The following is a 25,106-nucleotide window of genomic DNA, read 5'->3' as shown; positions in this document are numbered from 1 at the left end:
TATAGATTTTCTTTTGTGTGTGTGTGTGTGTATATATATATATCTATCTACATACACACACACACGAGGAAGGGACCCCCCAGTCAGGTAGCCCCATACTCTACACCCAACACTGATTTTGGGCAATAGGGAAGCTTTCAGCCACCCCTTGGGTAGCAACTCTAAGCAGAACAGTGGCCAAGTAACCGCCTTCTCCTACGTGAGCCAGAAAATCCGCTGCCTGCCGTTCTTCTACAACTGGCCTAGTCCTGTTTACACAGCTGAATGTTTTCTTCATGTCAGGATGAATTTTCAGCCTCTGAATTAGTACCATTCACTGACAGTAAGCAGAGATCTTGAACATGGTGAGGAATTGAGAGACAACATAGCTCTCCATGACGGTCGACTTACAAGGATGCTATGATGATTGACACAATATACAAGCATCACGAGTAAGGGGGACGTACGCCTGCCGCAATGACGACACGTGACGCATGGATTTATTTAATTTTTTTATTTTTGCCGATCATTTCTGCAGTGCAAATAGAGATCAATTCTGTAACAAAAAAATTTAATTCACAGCATTAAAACCAGACAGAACACCCACAATGATACGTGAAGATGCGGAACAAATAGGTCGACAGACGAAAAAATATATTAGTGCATGAAACGTAAAAATACTGCCGGAATAAAAGGAGAGGGGCTGGAGTCAGCAGTTGTGAAGTCTTTGTGTTCCATTCACTGATTGCTGTGCAGCAAACCACTGACCAAGGGCTCTTGTACATGTCCTGTCATTGCCCGTCTGTCTTAAGGTCCATCGCACTCACCGTGCACCAGATACTATATACCAGTCAAGGGGTCGGCAGCTGCGGCACCTCCCAGGACAACGGTCCCCAACCTCCGGCTCACAAGCTATTGTGTAACTACAACTCTCAGCATTCCCTGACAGTCTACAGCTATAAGGCCATAATGGGATTGACGTTTACAACCACAGATCTAGGGTACCATGTTAATGATTAGAGGAGGGGCACAAATTTTATTCACGTATTAAAGGGCACCTTCCATTATCATTTTTGTCCTAAAAAAACAGCAGCGTTAAGGATTTGGAGAACATTTCCTAATTTAGTTATTAAGTTTCTGAAGCTCCATTTCCGTAGTACACAGGTTTGCGCACATTTGTATCTGCCTGTTCTCACCACTAGAGGGTGATCTGTACAAGTGAAAAAATGCTGTATACAGGTCGCCCTCTAGTGGCAGCAACAGGCAGCCTACGTACATGAAAAAACAAGAGAATGATTCTCAGTACTAAAGAAATTAAGCATCAGAATTTTATCAAGTATTTTAGGAAAATGCGCCAGATCTTTTATACAACTGGATTCTAAAAAAAGAAAACAAAAAGTAATAGTATTTTCAGTCCGATATATCACTATAGTAGTCCACTCAGAGGCTGCGCACCACCTCAGCTCAACAACCGGGCATGAAGCAGAGTTGGTTGCGCTCAATTACTGCACGTCCATCTCCCATTATTCTATTATCCGTGGCTGCTACATTATAAACACTGGGGGAGATTTACAAAGCAAAATGCGCCAGAATTCTGTCTCAAATTGCACAAAAAATCTCGGGTACATGAAATATAAAATTTATTTTGTGTTTTAGACAATTTTTACATCTCACTTGACAGTTTTGAAAGGGGCAAAAAAAAAAAAAACGGATAGTTATCGCAAAATACGCCAGATTTATTAATGGTGTGCGCCAATCTTTAGGTGCAAAATATTGATGTAATGTAGGCCAGCCGTGAGGTGGCATAAGGAAGAGAAAAGTATCTAACATGACTATCATCTCTGACTAGGGTGACCATGCACCTTCCCCCACCCCTGCGATTTTAATGTATGGAGCGCAAGAAAAAAATTGGGAGAGATGCAGAATACAGAGCCGATGAGCCCAGCTTAAAATATAAAATTGTTAATAGGGAAGTCCAGGATTAGAAAAAAAGGGTCTGAATTTTTCCAGAAACACTGCCACTCTTGTTTTCAGTCTGTGTCAGGTATTACAGCTCTACTCCATTTACTTGAATGGGGTTGTGCTGCAGTACCAGTCACAACCTGAGGACAAGAGTGGCGCTATTCCTGGAAAAGCCCTAATATTGGACAACCCCTTTAACGTATAGTTCATTCAGAGAACTCAGTCCGCCCCTACAAGGACACTACTGCTGGATTCGACACCGGTAGATTGCGATGGAGTCAAGTCAGGGGGGGTCAATGTAACGATAGGAACCCGAGAAGCTGCTACAGATTAGAAAGTGTTTTATTGTTACAGTATTACATTAAAACAAGTCAACACAAAAAGTAACATCCCAAAAACACGTCCTATTCTATTCACCTCCTGCGCCACAGGGGAGGCCGTAAAAGATGGTCGCCATCTCTTTAAATAAATCTTGTGAGATCCCCTCAAGAAGGGGACAATACCCTCTAAAGTAGCGAGTGCGCCCTTCTAGAAATATTATTCTAAAACGTACTGGCCCTAGTGAATCAGTGCAAGGTGGATTTCTAAGCCCATAGAGGTGGATTCGGGAGCACTCAATTAGTCGTCGGGATCGGCAGGGGAGCTGGACGGACACAAGTTGCCTATTCTGAGACATAGTAAAGTAAGGACTCCTATAGGACCCACGGTTATGCCTAGTGCAGGCCTAAGGGGGCGGAGCATGACACCAGGACTGGTGTCATGCTCCGCCCCCTTAGGCTTGCACTTGACATAACACTGTATATATTTTGCCTGGAGTGTTCCTTTAAGCAGGGGTGGAGGCATGGTATAAGTTGACTTAGGAAAAGTATAAATATAGAGGTAAGTGGTTCGGTTGGACCCCTGTGTGCCGGTTTATTGGAATTTTATCATTTTTTTATACAAATTTATTCAATTTTTTTTTTCTAAGAAAACATTTTAAATGCAAAAATATCAAGAACACCTTTAATTTCAGTAGCAAAGACAATAATGTCCCATAAAATCCAGTGATGCTCCCGCTCAGTACACAGAGAACACATAATACAGTCCCTTTGCTTCCAGTAGGGCAGGACCAGAGGCGCAACGTGACTGCCAAAACGTACCAGGGCCCCCATCTAATAATTATTGGATCGTCTCAGGTACCCGGGTGACTGCAACCCCTATAGTTGCGCCTCTAAGAGGGACCAAAAACAAGTCTGTATACCAAGTAGAGGCAGTCCAGTGTATAGCATATGGAACATCCTGTGACCACCACATAGATCCATGCACGAAGATGGTGGTCACCCAGATAGGAAGTCAGGTATTTTCTAGGCAACCTGAACTCTTAACCCCTGTGGAATACACCAAGCGGGGGCTACAATAAGAGAAATAATCATGGATTCTGTAAAGCTATGTAATACTATATACATAATGTATATGCAGTTGTTGCAGTGAATTTAGGTCTTAATACCCAATTACACAATACGCCGTTCCGTTCATATCTATTTACAGTGCCGATTCCATATAAATTATATGCAGGATCCTTCACTTTGAAATGTAGGTTACCATCTAGAAAGATTTGTCCCAATATGTTAGAATCGTGGAAAAAAACAACAGCCCCACCCCCAAAAATGTAAAAAAATAAAAATAGGTAAAGCATGAGGGACGTGGCCACACCCCCACTGATCGACTGATCCCAAATAAACTAGAATCTGCATCATTTTTAACCAATATTTCAAATCTACTGCTATTTTTATTTTACCCATGGTGACTTCGTTTCTGAAGCGTTTCCATGGATGCCAAGGCTTATTTTTTTTTTTTATCCTTGGACTTTTATTTTTTTCCTCCGAGCTTTCGACTTAGATTTTGTTATTTTTAGAAACAAAAAAAAAAAAAGAAGTCCTTCAAAAAACCAACCACAGCAATCAGAGGAGCTGTAGAGAATCCAGCGGACGAGGTGACGAGGAAAAGTCTTACAAAAGAGATTTCAAATCAAAGAAACGCGCTGGGGTTGGCCCGTGGATCTTTCTGGTTTCTGTATCTGTAAGTCAACCAAACGCCAAGGATCTAGAAAATAAAAAAAATATATAAAAAAAAAAAAAAAAAAAAGTTTAGGAGGGAATTTTTATGAATTTTTTTAAAAACAACTTTACGCTTTGATACAAAATTGCATGAAGGCGCCTATGATTTTAAAGTGCTGGATGTCCTTTTTACAACGTGCCAGGTGTCTAATTTGAGAACATATTTGGATAAGGGGATGTAATAATTTTGGAATTCATTTTATTTGCGTAAAAATTGGCAGGCAGCGAAAGGGTTAAAGGGGTATTCCCATCCACAGAACATGCCATGAGTGTCTGAGAGGTGCGGGTCCCCCCTCTGGGACATGCACCGATCTAGAGAAGAGGGGACTCCTGCATCCAGGCGGAGAATGAACGGAGAGGGGGCTGTGTATGTATGCCGCTCTCTACATACATTTTTTAAAGCTGCGGTAACAGCGGAGACCCGTTTTTCAGATATGTGCAGGTCCCGGAGGTGGGACCGGCACCTATCAGACATTTATGACATGTCCTATAGATATGCCATAAATGCCTGAGATGGGCATACCCCTTTAAGAAAGGTGTAGCATTTTAGGGGTGTGTCTGTCAGCACAGCGCTGACTGATTCCAAGTGGCAGCCAGCAGAATTAAGAGCGTGTTCACACGTGCTGGTAGTGTTTCTCACAGTCAACAAAACCACAAGGATTTCTGCCACAAATTTCTGCGATGTTCCTATGAGCTTTTTGAGCGCACGGATTTTACAGGTGAATGAAGCTAAAAACGTGCAGAAATCACATAGAAAAACGGGTAACTCACCGGAATAACGCATGTGGTTTTGCCGCATGGTTTTTGACTACGCAGCACATTACTAACTCTTGTGAACATACCCCAATGCAGCTCTGGATGTGACTGGAGTACAACACATGACGTCTACTATGATCTATCTCTTTTAGAAGATCTATTCTCCCGAATAAAATTCCAGATAATGGACTGAAAGCACAACAGGACTGATCTCCGTAGTAGATGAAGCACATTAGTAGCAGGTTGTATAGGGAGTCTGAGGCAGTCTTATGATATACACCTTTCATCAGATGCTTAGGCTAATGCTCTGGACATTCACCATGCTTTACACTGCAGCTCTGCTTCTTTACCTTGGCTACTGTGTATCAGTACAAGCTCAGCAGGAAGTCTGTGCATGGAGATGATTCCCATTACAACAAGGACAGAATAAATTACAAGTCACTGGTGGAAAAAAAATAATAAAAAAAATCAGGTAACTGCTGCGTGAAGGGGAGGAGCCTTAATAAGAGGGAGGGGCCTTACTAAGAGGGAGGAGCCTGGAGATCTGGATTAATTGTGTTTAGGACCATGCATTATTAGTTATTATAATAAGAACACATCACAGCTGACGATCTAAAAACGGATCATATTCCTCAATGGACCCACCTCCGTGAAGCTGAAGAAGAAGCCGATCCCTCCGACCACCCTCAGCACGTCCTCCGCATGCTCCTCAATGATATATCCACATGTTTGACAGTTGTGAGATGCATAGCAAGCCTGGGAGGAAGAAAAAAAATATATATGCTTAAAATTATTATCTACCTGCTAAATTATTTGGAGAAACCAATATGGCCGCCATTACCTCTCCCACTGGGCTCACCCAGCTTTCCCAGATTCCTAAACGGCAAATCTGCCTTTTTCTTTTTTAAACTTTATTTAAATGTTACTTTTAACATAAGTTTTGTACTAGAATATTGGCGGTTTCCAAAACACTGCAAGGCGTTGGTAGACTCTCGTGACACTTGGGCGTCACTGGCGTAGAAACAACTGAATGGCGAAATCGCCGACTTCAAGAGACCTGGGGCACTGGGCAAAAGTAGAAGGGCGCTTGCCCCTGGTGCTAGTAATGCCGCTGCATTACTGGCTGTGTATATAGCCTTCGATAACACCCAATAGGTGTCGCAGTATTGACTGCCGCCAGTGGCGTCGCTAGCATCAGGGGCCTGGATTTTTGGCCCCGTGCCAGGGCGGCTGCCACGTTCATTTGAATCTGCGTCCTCAGGACATGGCATTTTTGGGACCCCAAGCAAAGTTACGTTTGCCCCGGAGGATTAGTACAAGGATACTAACTGCTGAGGCCACGTAACTAAGACTATCATGTGTGATACTGACATGTATCTAATCCGATCATGTCTGATAATGTCTGTTAATACAATGTATCCAATTCTATCCAGTGGTGTAGCTATAGGGCCTTAGTTTTATAGATATGAGGTATCAGATAGCATTTAAGGGGTTAAATCTCCAATCTGGGCCTCCTGCGGGTGATCGGGCAGGCTCAGCTGCTCGGTCCTGCTGTCACATTGGCATACATATATCTCATTTCCCATGACGGATATTCGCATCATAGAACGTGAAGGGGTTAAGACGTTTCCTTTACATTGCGCAACACTCTGCATACAAACACTTACCGCATCACAAGACTCGTTCTTATCAAAGACATGAAATCCGCAGCAGTTGAAGTTTTTCTCGATGTCGGACCTCGCGGTCGCGGTGTGGTTCCACCCGACTTCCAGGAGCTGATCCTACGGAAGAGACGGAAAATCTAGATCCGGTATTCGTGAAAAGACAGAATTCTCCCCATGCGCAGATTTAAAGGGATCGTCCACAACACAGGGCTCCTGGGTCTAATAAGGCAGAGTCCTCCGACCAGGCCCGGTCTATTACTCACGCTGTGGTGGGACTCGCAGGGACGTACTCGGAGGTTTTACGGAGCCGTAATACCGCGTTTATAAAAGTCTATAGGGCCTTCTTGTATATCCGAATGCCTCCGATTATTCCATACAAAGACATCAATTTCATATACATCCAACAGAAACAAGAACTGCTTGTAGGAGAGAACACGTCTACTGTACAGAGACCCCATACAGCGGCAGAGAGAGTTCCTACAGCTCCGTCATATGGAGTCCATGTGGCTCTACCTCTATTCTGCCGTGTATGAGACGTTACATCAGTCCCCTCCAACCCGGGTCCCACCAAGACAAGGATTCTGCAGCGATTGGGACCAGTTGCCTGGACCCCACAGTCCTGCCGTCATAGATGCATTGGAGTAGGGTGGGTCTCACGACATAAGTGGCGGTACTACTGCCATCCAGCACACAAGGTCCTGACACTGGCCAGCGCCTGGAAGTGAAGAGGACTCGGGAATGGTAAGTATAAATATAATTATTTATTTTTGGTCTTGGGGGTCTGAATTAAATTTAGGGGTCCGGTCTGGGATCTAAATTTTTTGGGGTCTAAATGAATTTAGTGATCTCAGGTCTGAATCAATCTATAAAAATGGTCTTTAAATGTTTTTGGGGTCTGGTCTGAATTAGTTTAGGGGCCTAGTCAATTTATATTCCTATTTTTTTTGGGTGTTCCCCAATCTGCCTTATACAGATGAATCCATGGTTAACCGTGGGGGAACTGCTATGCTTTACTTCTGCTGCAGGGGGAGCTAGAGACAAAGGTAAACACTACGTAGCGTGCAGATCTGCTGGACACCATGTTTGATCAGGCGTAGTATGAAAACGGACCGAGGGGGTCTGACCCCTGAGACTCCTACTGAGAAGCCTAAAGGTGCTGTGGGGCTCTCTGCAGCATTGTGGCCCCTTCTATGTTTATCCGGGTACAGCGGTTGGTCAGTATCTGCGGCGGTGCCTGGTAATGCAGCTAAACCCCATCACTCCATTGAGTTGTGTGGCCCCTACGTTCTGCTGATCAGTGTGGGTCCAAGGGGCCGGACCCCCACCAATCACACATTAACGGCCTATACCACAGATAGGTCATCAATAGGTTTATCGAAAAACCACTTTACGCACCGGATGGTTCTTAACCACGAATACATTGTTTTCAATAGGCCCCGTGTAACACCACAGACTACATCTCCCGTAAGGGTTTTTTTTAGTAGGCAGAATCTTTAAGAATTGTCGGCTTTGGAAAATCCCTTTTTAATTATTTATTGAAAAGGTTCCCCTATGATAAACTGAACAGATAGTGTCATCCCGCTACGGTGACCTCCAGCGATCAGTTATAATCGATCGAGGAACCTATTAATGAGTGTACAATTTCCCTGAAGCGCCACCACAGGGGAAACTAAGCATTACACCGTTCTCATTGAAATCTGTGTAATTTCGAGACTTGTGGGGTCCTCCAGAGAGATGCTCTTTGTAGACTTCGCTTTGGCCATTAGACAAGGGTCCTGGATGTAGACCCCAACTCAGAATTTCATAAATCAGGTATTTAAAGAGTTGTCGAGTTTACAAAACCAATTTTCAAAGTGGTATTCCCATCACAGACATATAGCAGATCACTTCTACGGGAGAACAGAAAGCATAGCCACGGACTCCTCTCCATTCATTCTCCGCCTGGACGCAGCTTCACCTGACCAGGTGAGATGGGAGTCGAGGGACCCCCCCGTTCTCGACTTAGGTGCGGGTGCTAAAGGTGGGCGCCGCATCCATCAGACCTTTAGGTAGTTGCGATGGATCCCTCTGTTACAGAACTGGCACACGTGTGTGTGTGTGTGTGTGTGTGTGTGTGTGTGTGTGTGTGTGTATATATTATATATATATATTCACATTTTAATAGGATAATGAGATATAAATACCTGTTGTTCACGGTTTAACGCCAGGGAAGCGCAAGACACCGAGAACTGAACGACAAACACCAAGAAGAGGATGATCATGTACTGGAGGAAACAAGTTAAGGATGTACAATATTTCCGTGATTCGCGTATCTCTACCGTGAAATTTCATTCCATTACTTGTGTTGCCAGAGGCATAGCGCGCAGCTACCGGGCCCTAGCACAAAATCTCGAATCATTGCACGTTTTGAATCCATGGATAATTTGTAGGGGATTAAACCCTGTGTGCACGGAGCCCTATACCCATAAAGTGTGCACCACAGTCCAACACAAAGGCTTTCTGTGGATCTGGAGGCTGCAAATGAGGCTCCAAAATTGACCACCACCGCCATCTACTGGTCTAATTACATCTCACCCCAATACCACCACCACCTGCTGGTCTAATTACATCTCACCCTAATACCACCACCGCCACCAGCTGGTCTAATTACATCTCACCCTAATACCACCACCGCCACCTGCTGGTCTAATTACATCTCACCCTAATACCACCACCGCCACCTGCTGGTCTAATTACAGCTCACCCTAATACCACTACCGCTACCTGCTGGTCTAATTACATCTCACCCCAATACCACCGCCACCTGCTGGTCTAATTACATCTCACCCTAATACCACCACCGCCACCTGCTGGTCTAATTACATCTCACCCTAATACCACCACCGCCACCTGCTGGTCTAATTACAGCTCACCCTAATACCACTACCGCTACCTGCTGGTCTAATTACATCTCACCCTAATACCACTACCGCTACCTACTGGTCTGTTTACGTCTCACCCGATACGGTCACCACCACCTGCTTGTCTATTTACTTGTCCCCCTAATACCACCACTGGCACCCCTCCTCTAGCTCTATGCTGAATACAATAACCTCTCTCATGTATCAGAGGACGGACTGTGTTCCTGGATAGATCTCCCGGTATCCAGTCCTGTGTGCATTGTACCTGCAGCTGCTCCCACTAACCAAACACGGCCATGAAATGACGAGGTGACTCAGGGCCACACCTCACGCTCAGACAGCCCGGGGCCGGTTACAACACGCTGCATTATACATTGTAACCAGTCACTTGTATTCTCAAGCGCCGCACTGGGACCTCCGGCAAGACGTTCATCGTATCAGATATCGTCTGCGCGTGTAACAATATCTACACAGCACGACTGCACCGCCGCACACCGCGGACTGCGTGGTACAGCGCTCCTCCTGGTGTATGGACAGCAAGTAAAAAGCTCTGCAACTTACCAATATACTTCATGTTTCAATTTCTCACCACCTGCAGGATCTCCGATTGCTGTCAGCGAATAGGAACATTGTGATTTACATCTAGAGGCTAAAAACCTCTACAGACCTCATACTTCTCACAGCTGAGCGTTTGTTACAATTGTATCCAGTCTAGAAAATCTTCCAGTTTGATGACTAGGCCGCAGTGATGCCATGTCAATAGTTAAGTCCCAGCTAATAACAGAGGTATATAACACCCCTATAACTGCCGCCGCTATGTGACATGACGTCACTATTGAAATAATGTCCCTCCTGCCTTGTAGTCACACCTGAGGGCAAGAGACCAGCTTGGAATTTTGACAGTAGGACTTCTGTTTTCCCAGGTGTCTGAAGCCTGAGAAACCGGACCATGTGTCTTTATAGGGGTCTGAGCTCTATTTGTCTGTTACAGAGCTCCAAATCCTCTGCTTACCTTACTTTCAAATGAAGTGAAATGATAAAATTAGAGCTTCTTGCAGCCACCACTAGAGGGAGCTCACAGCAATCAGGGTTATACAGCTCCCATTGAACGCAATACAAGCTGTATGAATCGGTATGCATGGAGCTCCCACTAGTGGCCGATGCAAGTAGTCATCATTTAACACAGGTGACGGGAAGCAGGACTTCTGTATATAATGATGCAGTTTGTCTGTGGGCCCCCTAAATGCTCTGGGCCCTATGGCAGTCCCTCAGAATTCCCCAGCGTCTCTCCTCACATAGAACATGATGGGTACAATCCGACAAACTCTGTTTTGGTTTGGATCCAAGTTTCAAAGGTGATTTTCCCGCAGCGCAATTATGTAACTGAAAATCGCGTGTAACGTTAGGACTTCGGTTGACAACTTGTTGCAGATCTTCGTATGACACGGACATGGCAGATATTATAGATAATGACGTTATAAAGTTTACACGTGTTACGAAACCGAAAAATGGCGAAATCTACATGAGTAAAAGGATACAAAGAACAATAAGACCTGGTGATGTTTAATGGCTCCAATTAACCCGACCAGAGCAATGAGGAACAGGAGGATCCCGACTGCGACGGCAACTCCGACCACCCGCAGACTGGAGATGAGACCAAATCCGATCCCCCAGGCGGCAATGCCGATCAGCAGGAGGCTGACCATCTAGAAAAGAGGGGAGAAAAGTTATCGGCGATCCTCAGTAAATAATAAATGTATCTTCCTTCCAGTTGTTAAAAATCTCTATCCAGCCTTTTCATAGTTACATCTGTTTCTGGGAAAGCTGGGTGACGACAGATAAGGTGGGCACTAAATCTCCCATCCAGCAGTCCTGTACGGCAAATCTAGTGGTACTAATCTAACATCCCTCCTGCATACACATGCATGTCTGCCATTCAGGAGTATGGAAAAGCTGGGTGACAACCCTTGTGTCAGCTGGAACGGTTGGTTGGACGTCAGCTTTCCCAGAAACAAAAACAACAAGGAAATGGCTGGACAGAATTTTTAATGACAGAAGAGGGCACCCAGCTTTTCCTGAGAACAGAATGGCAATCTGCCTAGTTTTGCAGCACTATGATATGAGGATAGGATAGATAGATAGATAGATAGATATGAGATAGATAGATATGAGATAGATAGATATGAGATAGATAGATATGAGATAGATAGATATGAGATAGATAGATATGAGATAGATAGATAGATATGAGATAGATAGATAGATATGAGATAGATAGATAGATATGAGATAGATAGATAGATATGAGATAGATAGATAGATATGAGATAGATAGATAGATATGAGATAGATAGATAGATATGAGATAGATAGATAGATAGATAGATAGATAGATAGATAGATAGATAGATAGATAGATAGATAGATAGATAGATAGATAGATAGATAGATAGATAGATAGATAGATAGATAGATAGATAGATAGATAGATAGATAGATAGATAGATAGATAGATAGATAGATAGATAGATAGATAGATAGATGTTTCCCCACTTATCTAGGTAAATAGTTAATTCGAGAGTCAATAAAAATCTATGGCTCTCTACAGTAGAGGACAGCGCGACCACACATTATAATAAGTTCCGTGAAAACCTAGTTATGACTGTAGATAACCCGAATCTCCCCATCCACGTCACATTCACAGTTGTACAGGAAGCTGAGATATGGGGTGCTATATGCATTCATCCCGCTCCCTGTATTTCAGCCTCTTGGACCTCTGTGAATGTGACATTATATTGAGGCGTTGGGTCATATATTGGGGTCCCGTTCCAGAACTTTCCATTATACAATGATTACGATTTATTTACACAAAACCGGAAAATCCTTTTACAGATGCACAAACAACGAAATACCAAAGACTTCAATGACACGTTCAGCTCTGCTACATCTGTGTGGAGCGTTTCCTCATATGAATCAAGAAAGTAAAATCCCATTCGTTTCCTGGTCTGGTTTGGAGCCCGATGATGGATTAATGGGGCACATTATATGGCTGAAGAGGATGTCCTCTCCCTACAGACATTTCCAGCTCTTCCTCTGGTACAGAATAGAAGAAAGAGCCCGAACTAGACCAGATAAGACGTCTCAATAACAATCCTACTGCTACAACAGGGCAGGAAAATACTATATACCGTAGCACCAAAACGTAAGCAACTTTGTAAATAGTCTTGATTACAAATCTACTGCTTTCTGCCTACAGATTTTGTACAGACCTTTGTGTCTCCATGGTAACAGACTACAAACCCTGTGTAGTCTGATCCTGTAGTCATGTTACTCCACCCTCTATTCTTCATACATTAAAAGAGGGGGCAGGGGTAACAAATGACTGCAGGGTCAGATTACACAGGATTTGGTTGTAGTCTGCACATAGTTTTGCATAGGAGCTGTAAACATAAAGCAGTAGATTTTTAATCAAGGCTATTTGCAGGATTTCTTCCTTTTAGAGGCATTGGAGCAATAGAAAAAAATTGGTTAAAAAAAGTATAAACATCCTTTACAGCGACATAAAATTTTGATTATCTTTTCAAATCCATTGCTTTACTTATCTTTGTCTGTATTTTAACTATATAAATGTTTATTCTCCGTTTACACATAAAGCGAACTTCAGAATTCACTGGTTTCCTGTTAGAGAGCAGTGCATTATGGGCGCTCAGGTGACACCCACGTTTAATGTTCAGATAAACCCCTTCCCATTTCCGAAAAGGAACCACCCGCAGAATTTGTACTCTCTCTCTCTCTCTCTCTCTCTTTGGGTGTGAATGGAGAATAATATGACAAAGCTCAAAATCAGTACAAGAGGAGGAAAGGAAAAGATCTACAAGTTATTCAACTTGTTTATGTAGATTTTAAAGGGGTATTCCCACCTTAGGTATTCTGTGGACAGGCCATAAATGTTTAACTAGAGAGCGGGGGTCCCCCGACCTGTTTGGCCTGGTGATGTGGCCACCGCATCCAGACAGAGTAAATGGAGAGGTAACACGCGTGTTCAGCTGTTTCCGTACCCAAAGAAGTGACTTGAGATGTGTACGGCTACATCTCCATTCACTTTCCGTCTGGGGGTCAGGGGATAGAGATGGGACCTTGAGAGAGTTCTACCTGGGGAGGCGGCCGCTGCATCCGGGCGGAGAATGAATAGGGAGGTGGCTGTTCACATCTCCATTCACTTCTGTGGGGGTAATGGAAACAGCCGAGCGCACTTGCACCAGGCAGTGTGGGGGGGGGGGGGGTCAGGGTACCCTTGTTCTCTACATAGGTGTGGGCCTCAGAGGTTGGATCTGCACCTACTAGACATAAATGTCTGACATAGAAATGCCCCTTTAACTGTGAAATGTCTCGCAGCAGTAGAGTCTTACTTTATGGTTAGGGATCCACGGTGGTAAATATCTGCCGGATATTAAAAATCAGGGAAAATCATACCGTCTATGGCCAGATAGAAGGACGATAGTACAAAAACTTTTCTTTAAAGTGAAATACACCCCGAAATAGGATGAGCCAGGTCATTTCTGTCACTCCGTCATGTATTCATTCAAGGACAATAGACATTTGCGTCTGAAGCCGGAATTACAGCGACTCGGCTCGAAGCGTTTTACTGCAGCAGCTTAATCTCCGGCCTCACTCACAAAATCCGGATCTGCTGCAAAAGCCAAATTCCTTACAGAGGTTTCCTTCACGCGGGATAAAAGAGCAAGAGATCTGTGCCAGGGAAAGCTGGGTGACAACCAAGGTCTCGTTCACCCATTCTCTGTCACTCTGCTTTCCATGGGTCCTGAATGGCAAATTTGCCATGAGAGCAGGGGTCGTAACATTACTAGTTACATTTGCTGTTCAGGGCTCTAAGAAAGCAGAGTGATAAATCCCGGAAGAGATGTAATGGCCATAGAACTTGTGATTTACCATTTAGGAGTCTAGGAAAGCTGGGTGACAATTAATGAGATTGTCATTACCCGTTGCTCATCACCCGGCTTTCTAAGAGTCCTGAATGGCACATACTACGTCCTATTTGTGTAAGTGGGCATATGCAAGGAAAGAATTGCGCACGGTTTACAGGGGTTGTATAGCGTTGGAATAAAATAGCGGATTTCTTCCGGAAACCGCGCCATACTGGTCCAGGGGTTGTGTCTGGTATTGCAGATGAGCTCCATTGAAGTGAATGCGACTGAGCTGCAATACCAAACACAACCTGTAGACAGGTGTGGCACTACTTACATTATAAAAAATAAAAACAGCCATCTGGGGGGCAGTAATGGCAATATGGCTGCTAAAGTTATGGCTACCGGCTATTCCAAACTCCTGAATGGCGAATGTTCCCAGTTCTGCAGTGATATAAAGGGAAGGGGGTACATGAATAGACAGACTTGTCATTCAGGAGTCTGGAAAAGCTGTGTGATATTCTCTTTGGGAGCGGCGATGGCAAACGAAGAATGAAAGATTACAGAGAGACTGGGAATCCATCCAGGGGGATATACATTCCCAGGCCCAGCGCGCACGCAGTGCCCCCTCCACAATATCCCTCCATTCACCATGTGAAATGTGACACAGCTACTTAACCCCTTGTCAAAGCTACTTGTGAATGGCTGACTGAATCTTTCATGGGCACTGACAATGGCTGAATGGTGCCAGCAGTCTCCATGGTAACAACTGCGTGCACATCCACACACAGATGCCGCCGCAGGCCCGGCCGCGTGATGTCAATGCTGGTATTATGGGAACAGAGCGGAGAAAAACGAGGAAAAGGACGGAGGATGCTGGAAATATTCTCCAGCGCATCCATCATCATTGTATTGATAAAAAAAAAATATCCTATTAGCCAAGACGCTGTTATATCACGCATAGCGACCAGAACGTCACCATAGAGATGCTGGAATCGCTCATAGCAACCAGACTTGACACCATAAGGATTCTGGTATCACCTACAGCAATCAGCATGGATGGTAGCATCACCCATAGCAACCAGAATGTTTCGCCACAGGGATTATAGGGTCACACGTAGGAAGTAGAAAGCCCCATAGAGATGCTGTTGTCCGCCATAACAACCAGAATGTCAACATAGAAATGCGGATGTCCCATAGCAGTGAGAAAGTCACCAGAGAAAGGCTGGAGTCATCCATAGCAACCAGTCTGCCACCATACAGATGCTGGAGTTATCCATAGAAACCAGACCAAGACCAAAGAGATTCTAATATCCCCTACAGCAATCAGCCAGTTACCATAGAGATATTAGCATGACCCATAGCAACCAGACTAACCAGAGAGAGGCTGGTGTCACATATAGCAAGTTGAACACCGCCGTGGAGATGCTGCCGTCAGCCAGAAAGTCACCTTAGAGATGCCAAGGTCCAATAGCAATGAGAAAGTCCCCATAAAATGCCACAGCAACCAGTCTGCTACCATAAAGATGCTGGAGTCATCCATAGTAACCAGTCTGCCACCATAAAGATGCTGGAGTCATCCATAGTAACCAGTCTGCCACCATAAAGATGCTGGAGTCATCCATAGTAACCAGTCTGCCACCATAGAGATGCTGGCATCACCCATAGCAACCGGACTGACAGCATAGAGATTCTGGTACCGCCTACAGCAATCAGACAGTTACCATAGAGATGGCAACATCGCCCATAGAAACCAGACTGTCGCCGCAGTGAAGCTGGTGTCACACATAGCAAGTAGCACACCACTAAAGAGATGCTGTAGTCAGCCATAACGTCACCTTAGAGATGCGGATATCCCATAGCAATGAGAAAGTCACCATAGAAAATCCACAGCAACCAGACTGACACCATAGAGATGCTGGAGTGATCCATAGCAACCGGACCGACACCATAGAGACGCTGGAGTCATCCATAGCAACCAGACTGACTCCTTAGAGATCCTGAAGTCATCCATAGTAACAAGACTGCCACCATAGAGACACTGGAGTTATCCATAGACACCATAGAGATGCTGGAGTCATCCATATCATTAGAACGTCACCATTTATATGCTGGTGATAGGCATACCAACCAAAATACTGCATCACCACACAGATACTAGAATCACCCATAGCAACCAGGCTCCTCCTCCTCCTTGAGGCCCCTCCCCCTCAGTCTACGTGCATCAGTTACCTTATAAAAGATTTCTCTCACTGGGGGATGGGTTACTTGTAGTTTATAAAACATTGTGTCCTTTCTGACATATAAATTATCTCTCCATGTACTAACTACCTGCTGGGCTTGTGCTTATAGTTCTGCAGCAGCCAACCTGAAAAGGCAGAGCTGCAGTGTAAAGCATGGGGAGGAACAGAACAGAAGTCTCCGCCTCTTGAGTCCGAGACAGGAGGTGAATTTCTGACTACCTCATACTCCAACAGACAATGCAGTAAGCTGGAGTCACCAATCATAGTTGTGCCCTAATGAAGAACAGCCATAAAGCAGAAGCGCAGGCGACACGGAAGACAATAAATTGCAGGTGTTAGCCAATGTTCCATGTGCAATACGGAGATGTATTAATAATGGCGCACTGCGAGTGGCGTGCCGTGATCTCTGCTCTTTGAACCGTTTCCATCGGACCTGACCTGAATATTCACCACTTTTTTAAGTAAAAAAGTGAAGGACGATTTTAGTAAATGAGTCGCTCTTTACGCCAATCTCGACAGTTTTTAAAAGTTTAAAGAAAAACAGGCGTGGCTAAGAGAAATCAAAGTGCGCCAAATTTATTAAGTCATGCGCCATTTTATGGCACATATTATTGGTGTACATGTATACAATAAGGAGAAATATGCCTAAAAACAATTAGTACAATTTGCGCCATTTCCTCTGACTTCGCACACCATACGATACACGGTGCATTGTCTTTGATAGATGTTCCCCATGTTATCAGAATGATTGCAACATCCGTCCAGAAATGGGGTCACACCATAAATCAGGTCAGAATCGGATTTCACACCATGAAGAAGGTGCCAGCGGTGAAGACGTAACTGTGATGACACCGGAGCACCGTGACTGCTGCGGAGATGTCACCAGGCTGTCATCACACGGCGTGGCAGCGTTACAGGATGAGGCTTACCGTTTCCTCCTGGTGATCAGATGTCTTGGGCGCTGGTATTTTTCCATGTGTCACAGGACAGGTGACCGCACACAAGTGGCCAGAAATCCTCCTCATCAACAGAGCGGCTCCTATTTCTTAAAGTCATAGCGCCAACCCTATCAGTGCCCACACAATAGTGTCAACCCCAGCAATGCCCACTCAGAGTAAGCAATATATCAGGACATACAATAATACCGGACACATATTGGTGTTCATATAATAGCTTTAACGTGCTCACCCCAGTGCCCATCCAATGGTGTACGCCACCGCAGTGCCCATCCAATAGTGTACGCCACCGCAGTGCCCATCCAATGGTGTACGCCCCCGCAGTGACCATACAATAGTGTACGCCACCGCAGTGCCCATCCAATGGTGTACGCCACCGCAGTGCCCATCCAATAGTGTACGCCACCGCAGTGCCCATCCAATAGTGTACGCCACCGCAGTGCCCATCCAATAGTGTACGCCACCGCAGTGCCCATCCAATAGTGTACGCCACCGCAGTGCCCATCCAATAGTGTACGCCACCGCAGTGCCCATCCAATAGTGTACGCCACCGCAGTGCCCATCCAATAGTGTACGCCACCGCAGTGCCCATCCAATGGTGTACGCCACCGCAGTGCCCATCCAATGGTGTACGCCATCGCAGTGCCCATCCAATGGTGTACGCCACCGCAGTGCCCATCCAATGGTGTACGCCACCGCAGTGCCCATCCAATGGTGTACGCCACCCCAGTGCCCATCCAATGGTGTACGCCACCCCAGTGCCCATCCAATGGTGTACGCCACCGCAGTGCCCATCCAATGGTGTACGCCACCGCAGTGCCCATCCAATGGTGTACGCCACCGCAGTGCCCATCCAATGGTGTACGCCACCGCAGTGCCCATCCAATGGTGTACGCCACCGCAGTGCCCATCCAATGGTGTACGCCACCGCAGTGCCCATCCAATGGTGTACGCCACCGCAGTGCCCATCCAATGGTGTACGCCACCGCAGTGCCCATCCAATGGTGTACGCCACCGCAGTGCCCATCCAATGGTGTACGCCACCGCAGTGCCCATCCAATGGTGTACGCCACCGCAGTGACCATACAATAGTGTACGCCACCGCAGTGCCCATCCAATGGTGTACGCCACCGCAGTGCCCATCCAATGGTGTACGCCACCGCAGTGCCCATCCAATGGTGTACGCCACCGCAGTGCCCATCCAATGGTGTACGCCACCGCAGTGCCCATCCAATGGTGTACGCCACCGCAGTGACCATACAATAGTGTACGCCACCGCAGTGCCCATCCAATGGTGTACGCCACCGCAGTGCCCATCCAATGGTGTACGCCACCGCAGTGCCCATCCAATGGTGTACGCCACCGCAGTGCCCATCCAATGGTGTACGCCACCGCAGTGCCCATACAATAGTGTACGCCACCGCAGTGCCCATCCAATGGTATACGCCACCGCAGTGCCCATCCAATAAATTAATTTCCATACAAATTATATTACCAGCAAGAACAGCTCCCATAAGCTATACGGCAGCGCGCGCACACACACAATATACGGCAGCGCCCACACAATATACGGCAGCGCACACACACAATATACGGCAGCGCACACACAATATACGGCAGCGCACACACAATATACGGCAGCGCACACACACACACACAACATACGGCAGCGCCCACACAATATACGGCAGCGCACACACACACAACATACGGCAGTTTATACGTTTTACACCATTATTTATCTTGCACACTAACATTCCACGCTGCACAGTGTCACATGACAGACATTATTAGCGGATGGATCAGCAGTCATATGACAGGCCGCTCCCATGCCATATCCTATAAAGCAGTTTTACTTTCTGACACTCACTTTACTGTATACAAATCTAGATACAAACTATGACTAACGATACACAACAATTACAGGATCATAAAACACGCGACACAAATGAAGAGTCAGAACAAGTGCGAGGACAAGCAATATTATCCCCAGTAAATATTTATTCAGCCATTTCTCCGATCCTAGAAAAGCTGGGAGATATATGGCTGAAACTACAGCCCGCACAGGGGGGGGGGGGGGGGGAGTGGGCTACCGCTCAGTGTTTCCCAATGCACTGATCTACCTAGTTTAACCTTGATATATCCCCTGATCACATATCACTACATTTTAAGGCAGATCTGTCATGCAGGACTCTTGGAAAGCTGGATGACAGGCCTTGTGGGGGCTGTAATGAAGCCAATATTAGTTTCCACTCAACTTTTCCAGAGACAGGATTCCTAGAAGACAACTAGAATAGAATTGCCCCAGTGACCCCACTACAAGGGTAATAGTAGCAGTTATGGGGTCTCTCTTGGTCCTCCAAGTTTTCAGGCTTCTCCTACGCTCCGGCAGTCATGGAGATCCCGATCCTTCCATTATGTAACTTTCAGTCTGTGACCTGATACAAAAGCAGCACTTCCCTCTCCTGAAATACTCTGTGCTGCTGTCATTTCACATGCTGTCACATGCAGCCCTGTCCTCACTAACCATCACATGGCCAAACAGGTTAATGTTATGTGCCCCACAACATCAGCACTTTCCTGTCCTGAAATACTCTGTGCTGCACTATAAAACCAACGGTATCCCAGGCAACACAATTAGGTGTATTAACGAACTCTGTGGGCAAACTCACTACTCCAGTTCTTGAATGGTTAGGTTCTTGCCTCCTGGCTTATACAAGGCTACAGATAGTCATCAGTTTCCTAGCCATTGGCTAAATGATCTCTGAAGAACCGGTTCTTTTAGAGCCGTACCTCCCAAATTATGCCTCTGGACATCAAAGGGGCAGGTATGTACCCTAGAATAGCCGTTTCTGGGGCATTTTAAGGCAGGGCTTAGACAGATTTGTCATTCAGGGGTATGGGAAAGCTGGATGATATCCCCTATGCTGTAGCGCTCCAAAATGGTGGGAAAAAAGCTAAGTAATAACATGGAGGGTGGGAGCATGATGGCTCAGGCTGATATATATCAGGAACTACATGGAATTCAAAGTAAAACCTGAACAGGAGGAGCCACAATGTAGGAGATGGAAGGGGAGAGCAGGGCCTCTGCATTTCTATGAAGCCTGGGTGACTCTGTGACTATATGGTAGCTCCACAGCTGCTAAAAATGGCTGCAGTACGCTCCTGGATCTGGGAAGAAGTGGTCTGTAATATAAATGGTTATAGGAGGAACTGAGCAGGGATGAGTATTCATTCGCACTAGTCTTATAACCGACTTCTTGATCACGACAGGTATTGCAGCAATGTCACCAAACAAGACGGACGGGTCCTCAGCCTGGCAGGGTACAGAGGGGACTGCACACATTTTGCAGGAGGACTATTACAGGTAACCCAAAAAAGCAAGACGTGATGGCAAAGCAAATAATTGCAATAGCCCACCCCCCCCCCTCCTCCTTCTGAGCAAATAAGCCTGAGTCACAGCCCTGCCACATGTCACCCTGCCGACTCGTAATTAGGAGATTATATCTATCTTATTGCCCTATGACGTGCCAGCACAAAATGTAAGTTCACTATTGCGGATGCTATACCAATATATCGGACAATTGCTCGAACAGCAATTCCATAACATATACTGTACCTCTATCATAGGAATCCATCGCTAGGAACTTTTTAGTTATAGAGGCGGGCAGCACCATTGCATTTAGTCAGCGACTAAACACAAAGCAATTATGTCCCTGTCCCCCCCCCCCCCAACCAGAAATATTTACACTCCAAGTGGTGCGATGCCTTTCATTTTGGCAGCAAATATAAAAGGCAGAATCTTTGTAATATATCACCATGACCCTTTTGCTGGGTTTTTTTCAGTCTGTGCAGTGCATGTTATCTGGAAACCATCAGCAAGCTGCTGTTGACGGATCAGTTTGTTCTTATTTTGGCTATATTTAGTACTCAAAGTGCACAGAGCCGGACTTATATCATACAATGCCTCAATATAAGCGCCATATAGTGGCCATACAATAGTACCACGTATGGCCACATAACACTTCCATACAGTGGTCTAAAGAACAATGGTATACAGTGCCACCATCACAAGAATATACGCAATGTGCCCAAATTGGTGGAAGACACAGTGCCACACAATGTAATGCCATACAGTGCTGAAATAATACCAACTTAGAGTGCCTACATAACAGCTCCATACATAGTAACCTGATAATAGTGATATAAAGTATATACAATTTATATTAAGATCTATTGTGGTTGCAAACATCGGGTGCCAGGCCATCAATAGCGCCTCTTTCAGCGGGGGAGGGGCCAGTGCGCCCTGTGAGATCACTAAGGTCTCCCCTGAAAGTGTATAATGGTGTCCTGTTGTGGTAACGTGCCATAATAACACCCATCAGCAGCAGCAGCTAACCTGCTTGCTGATGGTTTCCGTGCTGCAACAGATTTTAATACACTACACAAAATAATAAAAGATGTCAGCATTGATCTGTCACCTGAAAAGAGCGTGAGGAGAGAAGTGGCTGGTAGGCACTCAGGTGCCGCTTATCCCCAAGGAAATAAATTGGTTAATAACAAATTGTAACATAACCAGTATGGGAAGAATACCGCCAGTGCGGATATATAGAATATACGATATTGACATCTCTAGAACTATTCCGTAATTCTACTTCTCAAACTGGAGCAAGAAACTAAGGAGACACGAGACGAGGAAACTGCCGACTGTGCTCAATTATTCAGGTGAAATACAACCCACCCCACTCTGCTACATCACAGCCGATGCCAGAGCAAGGGCTCAAAATCACAGGGTGCAAGAGAGAGGGGGGATTGTGACACCTGATAATGAATCTACAGGGAACCGGGCAGAACAGACCCCTATGGAAAGGCCTAATAACGCTAAACTATGAAGGGGCAGAAACGTAATTGATGCGATGTGCAAACGCGGTGCCCATTCAGGGAGCCCTTTTAGCCAATGGGAGTTGTTTCCATATGTGTAGACCATACCGTCTGCTATATGGATAGGAAACATGAGATATATCTATAGGGGCCTATGTATGCGTGTATACAGAAGATATATGTAACATTGACAGCCCTGCCACCCCACCCTCCCCCAGAAATAGCACCGCTATAGGTTGTGTGTGGCATTGCAGCGAGGCCTCATCCAAGTGAGTACTGCAATACCAAACACAGCCAGTGGAGAAGGGTGGCGCTGTCTCAGGAGAAAAAAAAAAAAGATGTTTTATTCTAATTTCAGGCAGACCCTCAGTCAAAGCCATGTGCTAAAGGCATTTATGGCGGCAGGTGGAGTCCGTATCATCAGGCTTAAAGCACTCTGTGCCGCTGTATGGTGCCACCATACATGACCATAGTCTCCTCTAGAAGCAATGTCTCCATAGCACGCATGAGATGGAGTGTACGGACATACACTATGGGCTCAGAGGTTTCTACGGGTGCTGCAATACAGATCCATACAGTCATGAGCACGAGGCCTTAAGACGGAACTCCATTTCTAAGACATTGAACCATGTGAGTTGGGCTGGTCTTATGTTAAATCGGGTACGATAGGCCCTGCGCGGTAGCTTATGTTGGCCCCACTACCCACAAGCTGTGTTGTCATACAGTGTATATAGTGCCTACCTTTAAGCGCTATGCAGTAAGGTGCCCTAATAACAGCGCCACCATACACTGCAAAAATAACACTGTACAGTGCCAAAGTGCCACACAATGCCAACATACAATGACCAAATAACAGCTCCCTACATGCCTCAGGTGCCAGGTCATCTATATAGTGCCCCCTTCAGCAGTAGAGGCGGGCAGGCGTAGGTCGTACACCCATCTCAGTGGAAGTATTAATAAAAACAACAGATATGCTGCAATGGATACAATGTATCAAATAAAAACAATAAATATAAACACTGGTAAATAAAGCCTCCTATTATATAGTGTGTGCCTGGGGCAAGGTAATGATGCAGTAGATGAGATATATATATATAATGAAACATAAGAGGAGCCCCATCTCCTGCACCAGGGCTCTGGGCAATGCAGATCTAAAAATACCAGTCTGGTAAGAAAATCCTGTTCATCAGGCAGGATATTGATCTGCCTCCCTGATTCTGATGCAACCCAATCCAGGCAGGCAGAGAGGGCTGGAACTTTCCCCAGCAGCTGATGAATGGGAGATTGGCAGGTGCAGGAGGGGAGCCCTGGTGCAGTGACCCCCCCTCCCCCCCATTACCTATATATATAGTGATCATGAGAGACAGGTGACCCCAATACTTACAATATACAGCAGGTTGAGGACACATAAGGAGTTCTTGGAGCAGGTGAAGCCCCCACACACCATGTTGGCTGCTTGTAAGTTTCAGGCTCCCTCTGTGGTGAGGTCCTGGGCCAGGCAGGAGGGGAGGTGAGGGTCTGAGGAGCTGAGGGATGCGACAGCTGTGACCAATGTCTCCCCACCTCTTGTCTTAGGTGGAGAATAAAGGAGGAGGGTGCTTCTCTCTCTTACATATAGACCTATGATAAGAGCAGGCGGATGAGCGCCCTCTGGCGGCCGGCACTGGGAATGCTGCCTCTGCTGATAGTGAATGACTTGTTACAATGTAATCCAATAGGTTAACCCTTTCCTGAGCAGAGCTCTCACCTGTCTGCTAGAGTTTTCGTTTACCACGCTGGGACTTACTTGAAATTAGAGGGAATGTATTTGGTGTCCTAAGGAATACAACAAGGAGATTAGGGGGCTGCTGGTTTATTTTTCTAGGAGCATCTAATAAGGGTACATGTCCCTTTGCGATCATTTTTTTTTTTATTGCTCCATTGCATCTAAATTCAAATAAATTATCGAAAAATCTTCTATCGTCTTGTGTGTACAGCTTCTATGCAGATTTACGTGTCACCACGGTAACAGACTACAAACCAACCCAGTGTAGTCGGATCCCGCAGTCATTCTTCCTTACATCTGTCCTCTACTTTTTGCTAACCTACATTTGGTATGGAGTCCTCAGGCAGCACATTCGAAGCAACCAGTCTGGCAGCAGCTGAATTGGCAGTGAACAGAGGGCAGAGACGGGGCAGGGAGGCCGGGTAGGAGTTATTCCACATGTTTTTACATTTATTTTATTGCTAAATTCAAGGGTTTCCCAATTTTATCTAAATAAAATAAAAAGTTCTACAACTTTCAAATAAACTTTGTGTTTCAATTCCTCACTATTATGAAGATGTCTGCTTGCTGTCAGTGAACGGGCCTAATACTTCTCACAGCTGAGGGTTTGTTAGCGCTGTATCCAGTCTAGACAATACTCTGTGAGCTAAATACACCAGTAGTAAAAATATCTCTCCTGTCTTGATAGTTTGTTACAATGTATCAGTGCAGGTAAAATATATCAGCCTGGGACTGTTTATAAGACGACACCGTCAGTTGAGCCAAATGGACTGCACAACTAATGACAAATGTTTTATACCTTGTCTGTCACCATAAAAATATAATTACCTATCAGAATGGATCTATTCCCTACAGCTGGTTTCAGATGTAGTAGAGCTGAATTTGTCATTTGGCACAACGGATGGTAATTTTTTTAGTGTGTTAACTGTGGTTTTACATAGGACTGCAGGTAAACTTTATGCATTAAAGAGGTTTTTCC

The 25,106-nt window shown here is 45.4% G+C and overlaps 1 protein-coding gene across 2 annotated transcripts; it reads right to left on the bottom strand.

The window, feature by feature from the left end:
• Window positions 1-478: 478 nt before the first annotated feature.
• TSPAN13 (tetraspanin 13) lies at window positions 479-23,969 on the bottom strand. Of its 2 annotated transcripts, none has more exons than XM_075827773.1 (6): window positions 23,747-23,968; window positions 10,896-11,063; window positions 8,641-8,721; window positions 6,461-6,574; window positions 5,439-5,549; window positions 479-4,023 (listed from the first exon to the last, which is right to left on the bottom strand). In XM_075827773.1, exons 1-6 carry the CDS (start codon window positions 23,807-23,809, stop codon window positions 3,949-3,951), a joined length of 612 nt encoding a protein of 203 aa, XP_075683888.1. In that variant the 5' UTR covers window positions 23,810-23,968; the 3' UTR covers window positions 479-3,948. The 2 variants fall into 2 exon arrangements, with proteins under 2 accessions (XP_075683888.1, XP_075683889.1); XM_075827774.1 differs by lacking the exon at window positions 479-4,023 and adding an exon at window positions 4,079-5,234 and having other exon boundaries at window positions 23,747-23,969.
• Window positions 23,970-25,106: the final 1,137 nt, after the last annotated feature.

The sequence above is a fragment of the Rhinoderma darwinii genome, chromosome 5, assembly GCF_050947455.1.
Source record: "Rhinoderma darwinii isolate aRhiDar2 chromosome 5, aRhiDar2.hap1, whole genome shotgun sequence".
NCBI lineage: Eukaryota > Metazoa > Chordata > Amphibia > Anura > Rhinodermatidae > Rhinoderma > Rhinoderma darwinii.
This window is presented reverse-complemented; position numbering and strand designations above follow the sequence as displayed.

Coding starts and splice junctions, on each gene's coding strand:
- TSPAN13 (XM_075827773.1), bottom strand. CDS start 23,809: ATGGTGTGTGGGGGCTTCACCTGCTCCAAGAACTCCTTATGTGTCCTC. Junction 11,064..23,746: donor TCCTCAACCTGCTGTATATT/GTAAGTATTGGG, acceptor CCTCTTTTCTAG/ATGGTCAGCCTCCTGCTGAT. Junction 5,550..6,460: donor AGAACGAGTCTTGTGATGCG/GTAAGTGTTTGT, acceptor TCTTCCTCCCAG/GCTTGCTATGCATCTCACAA.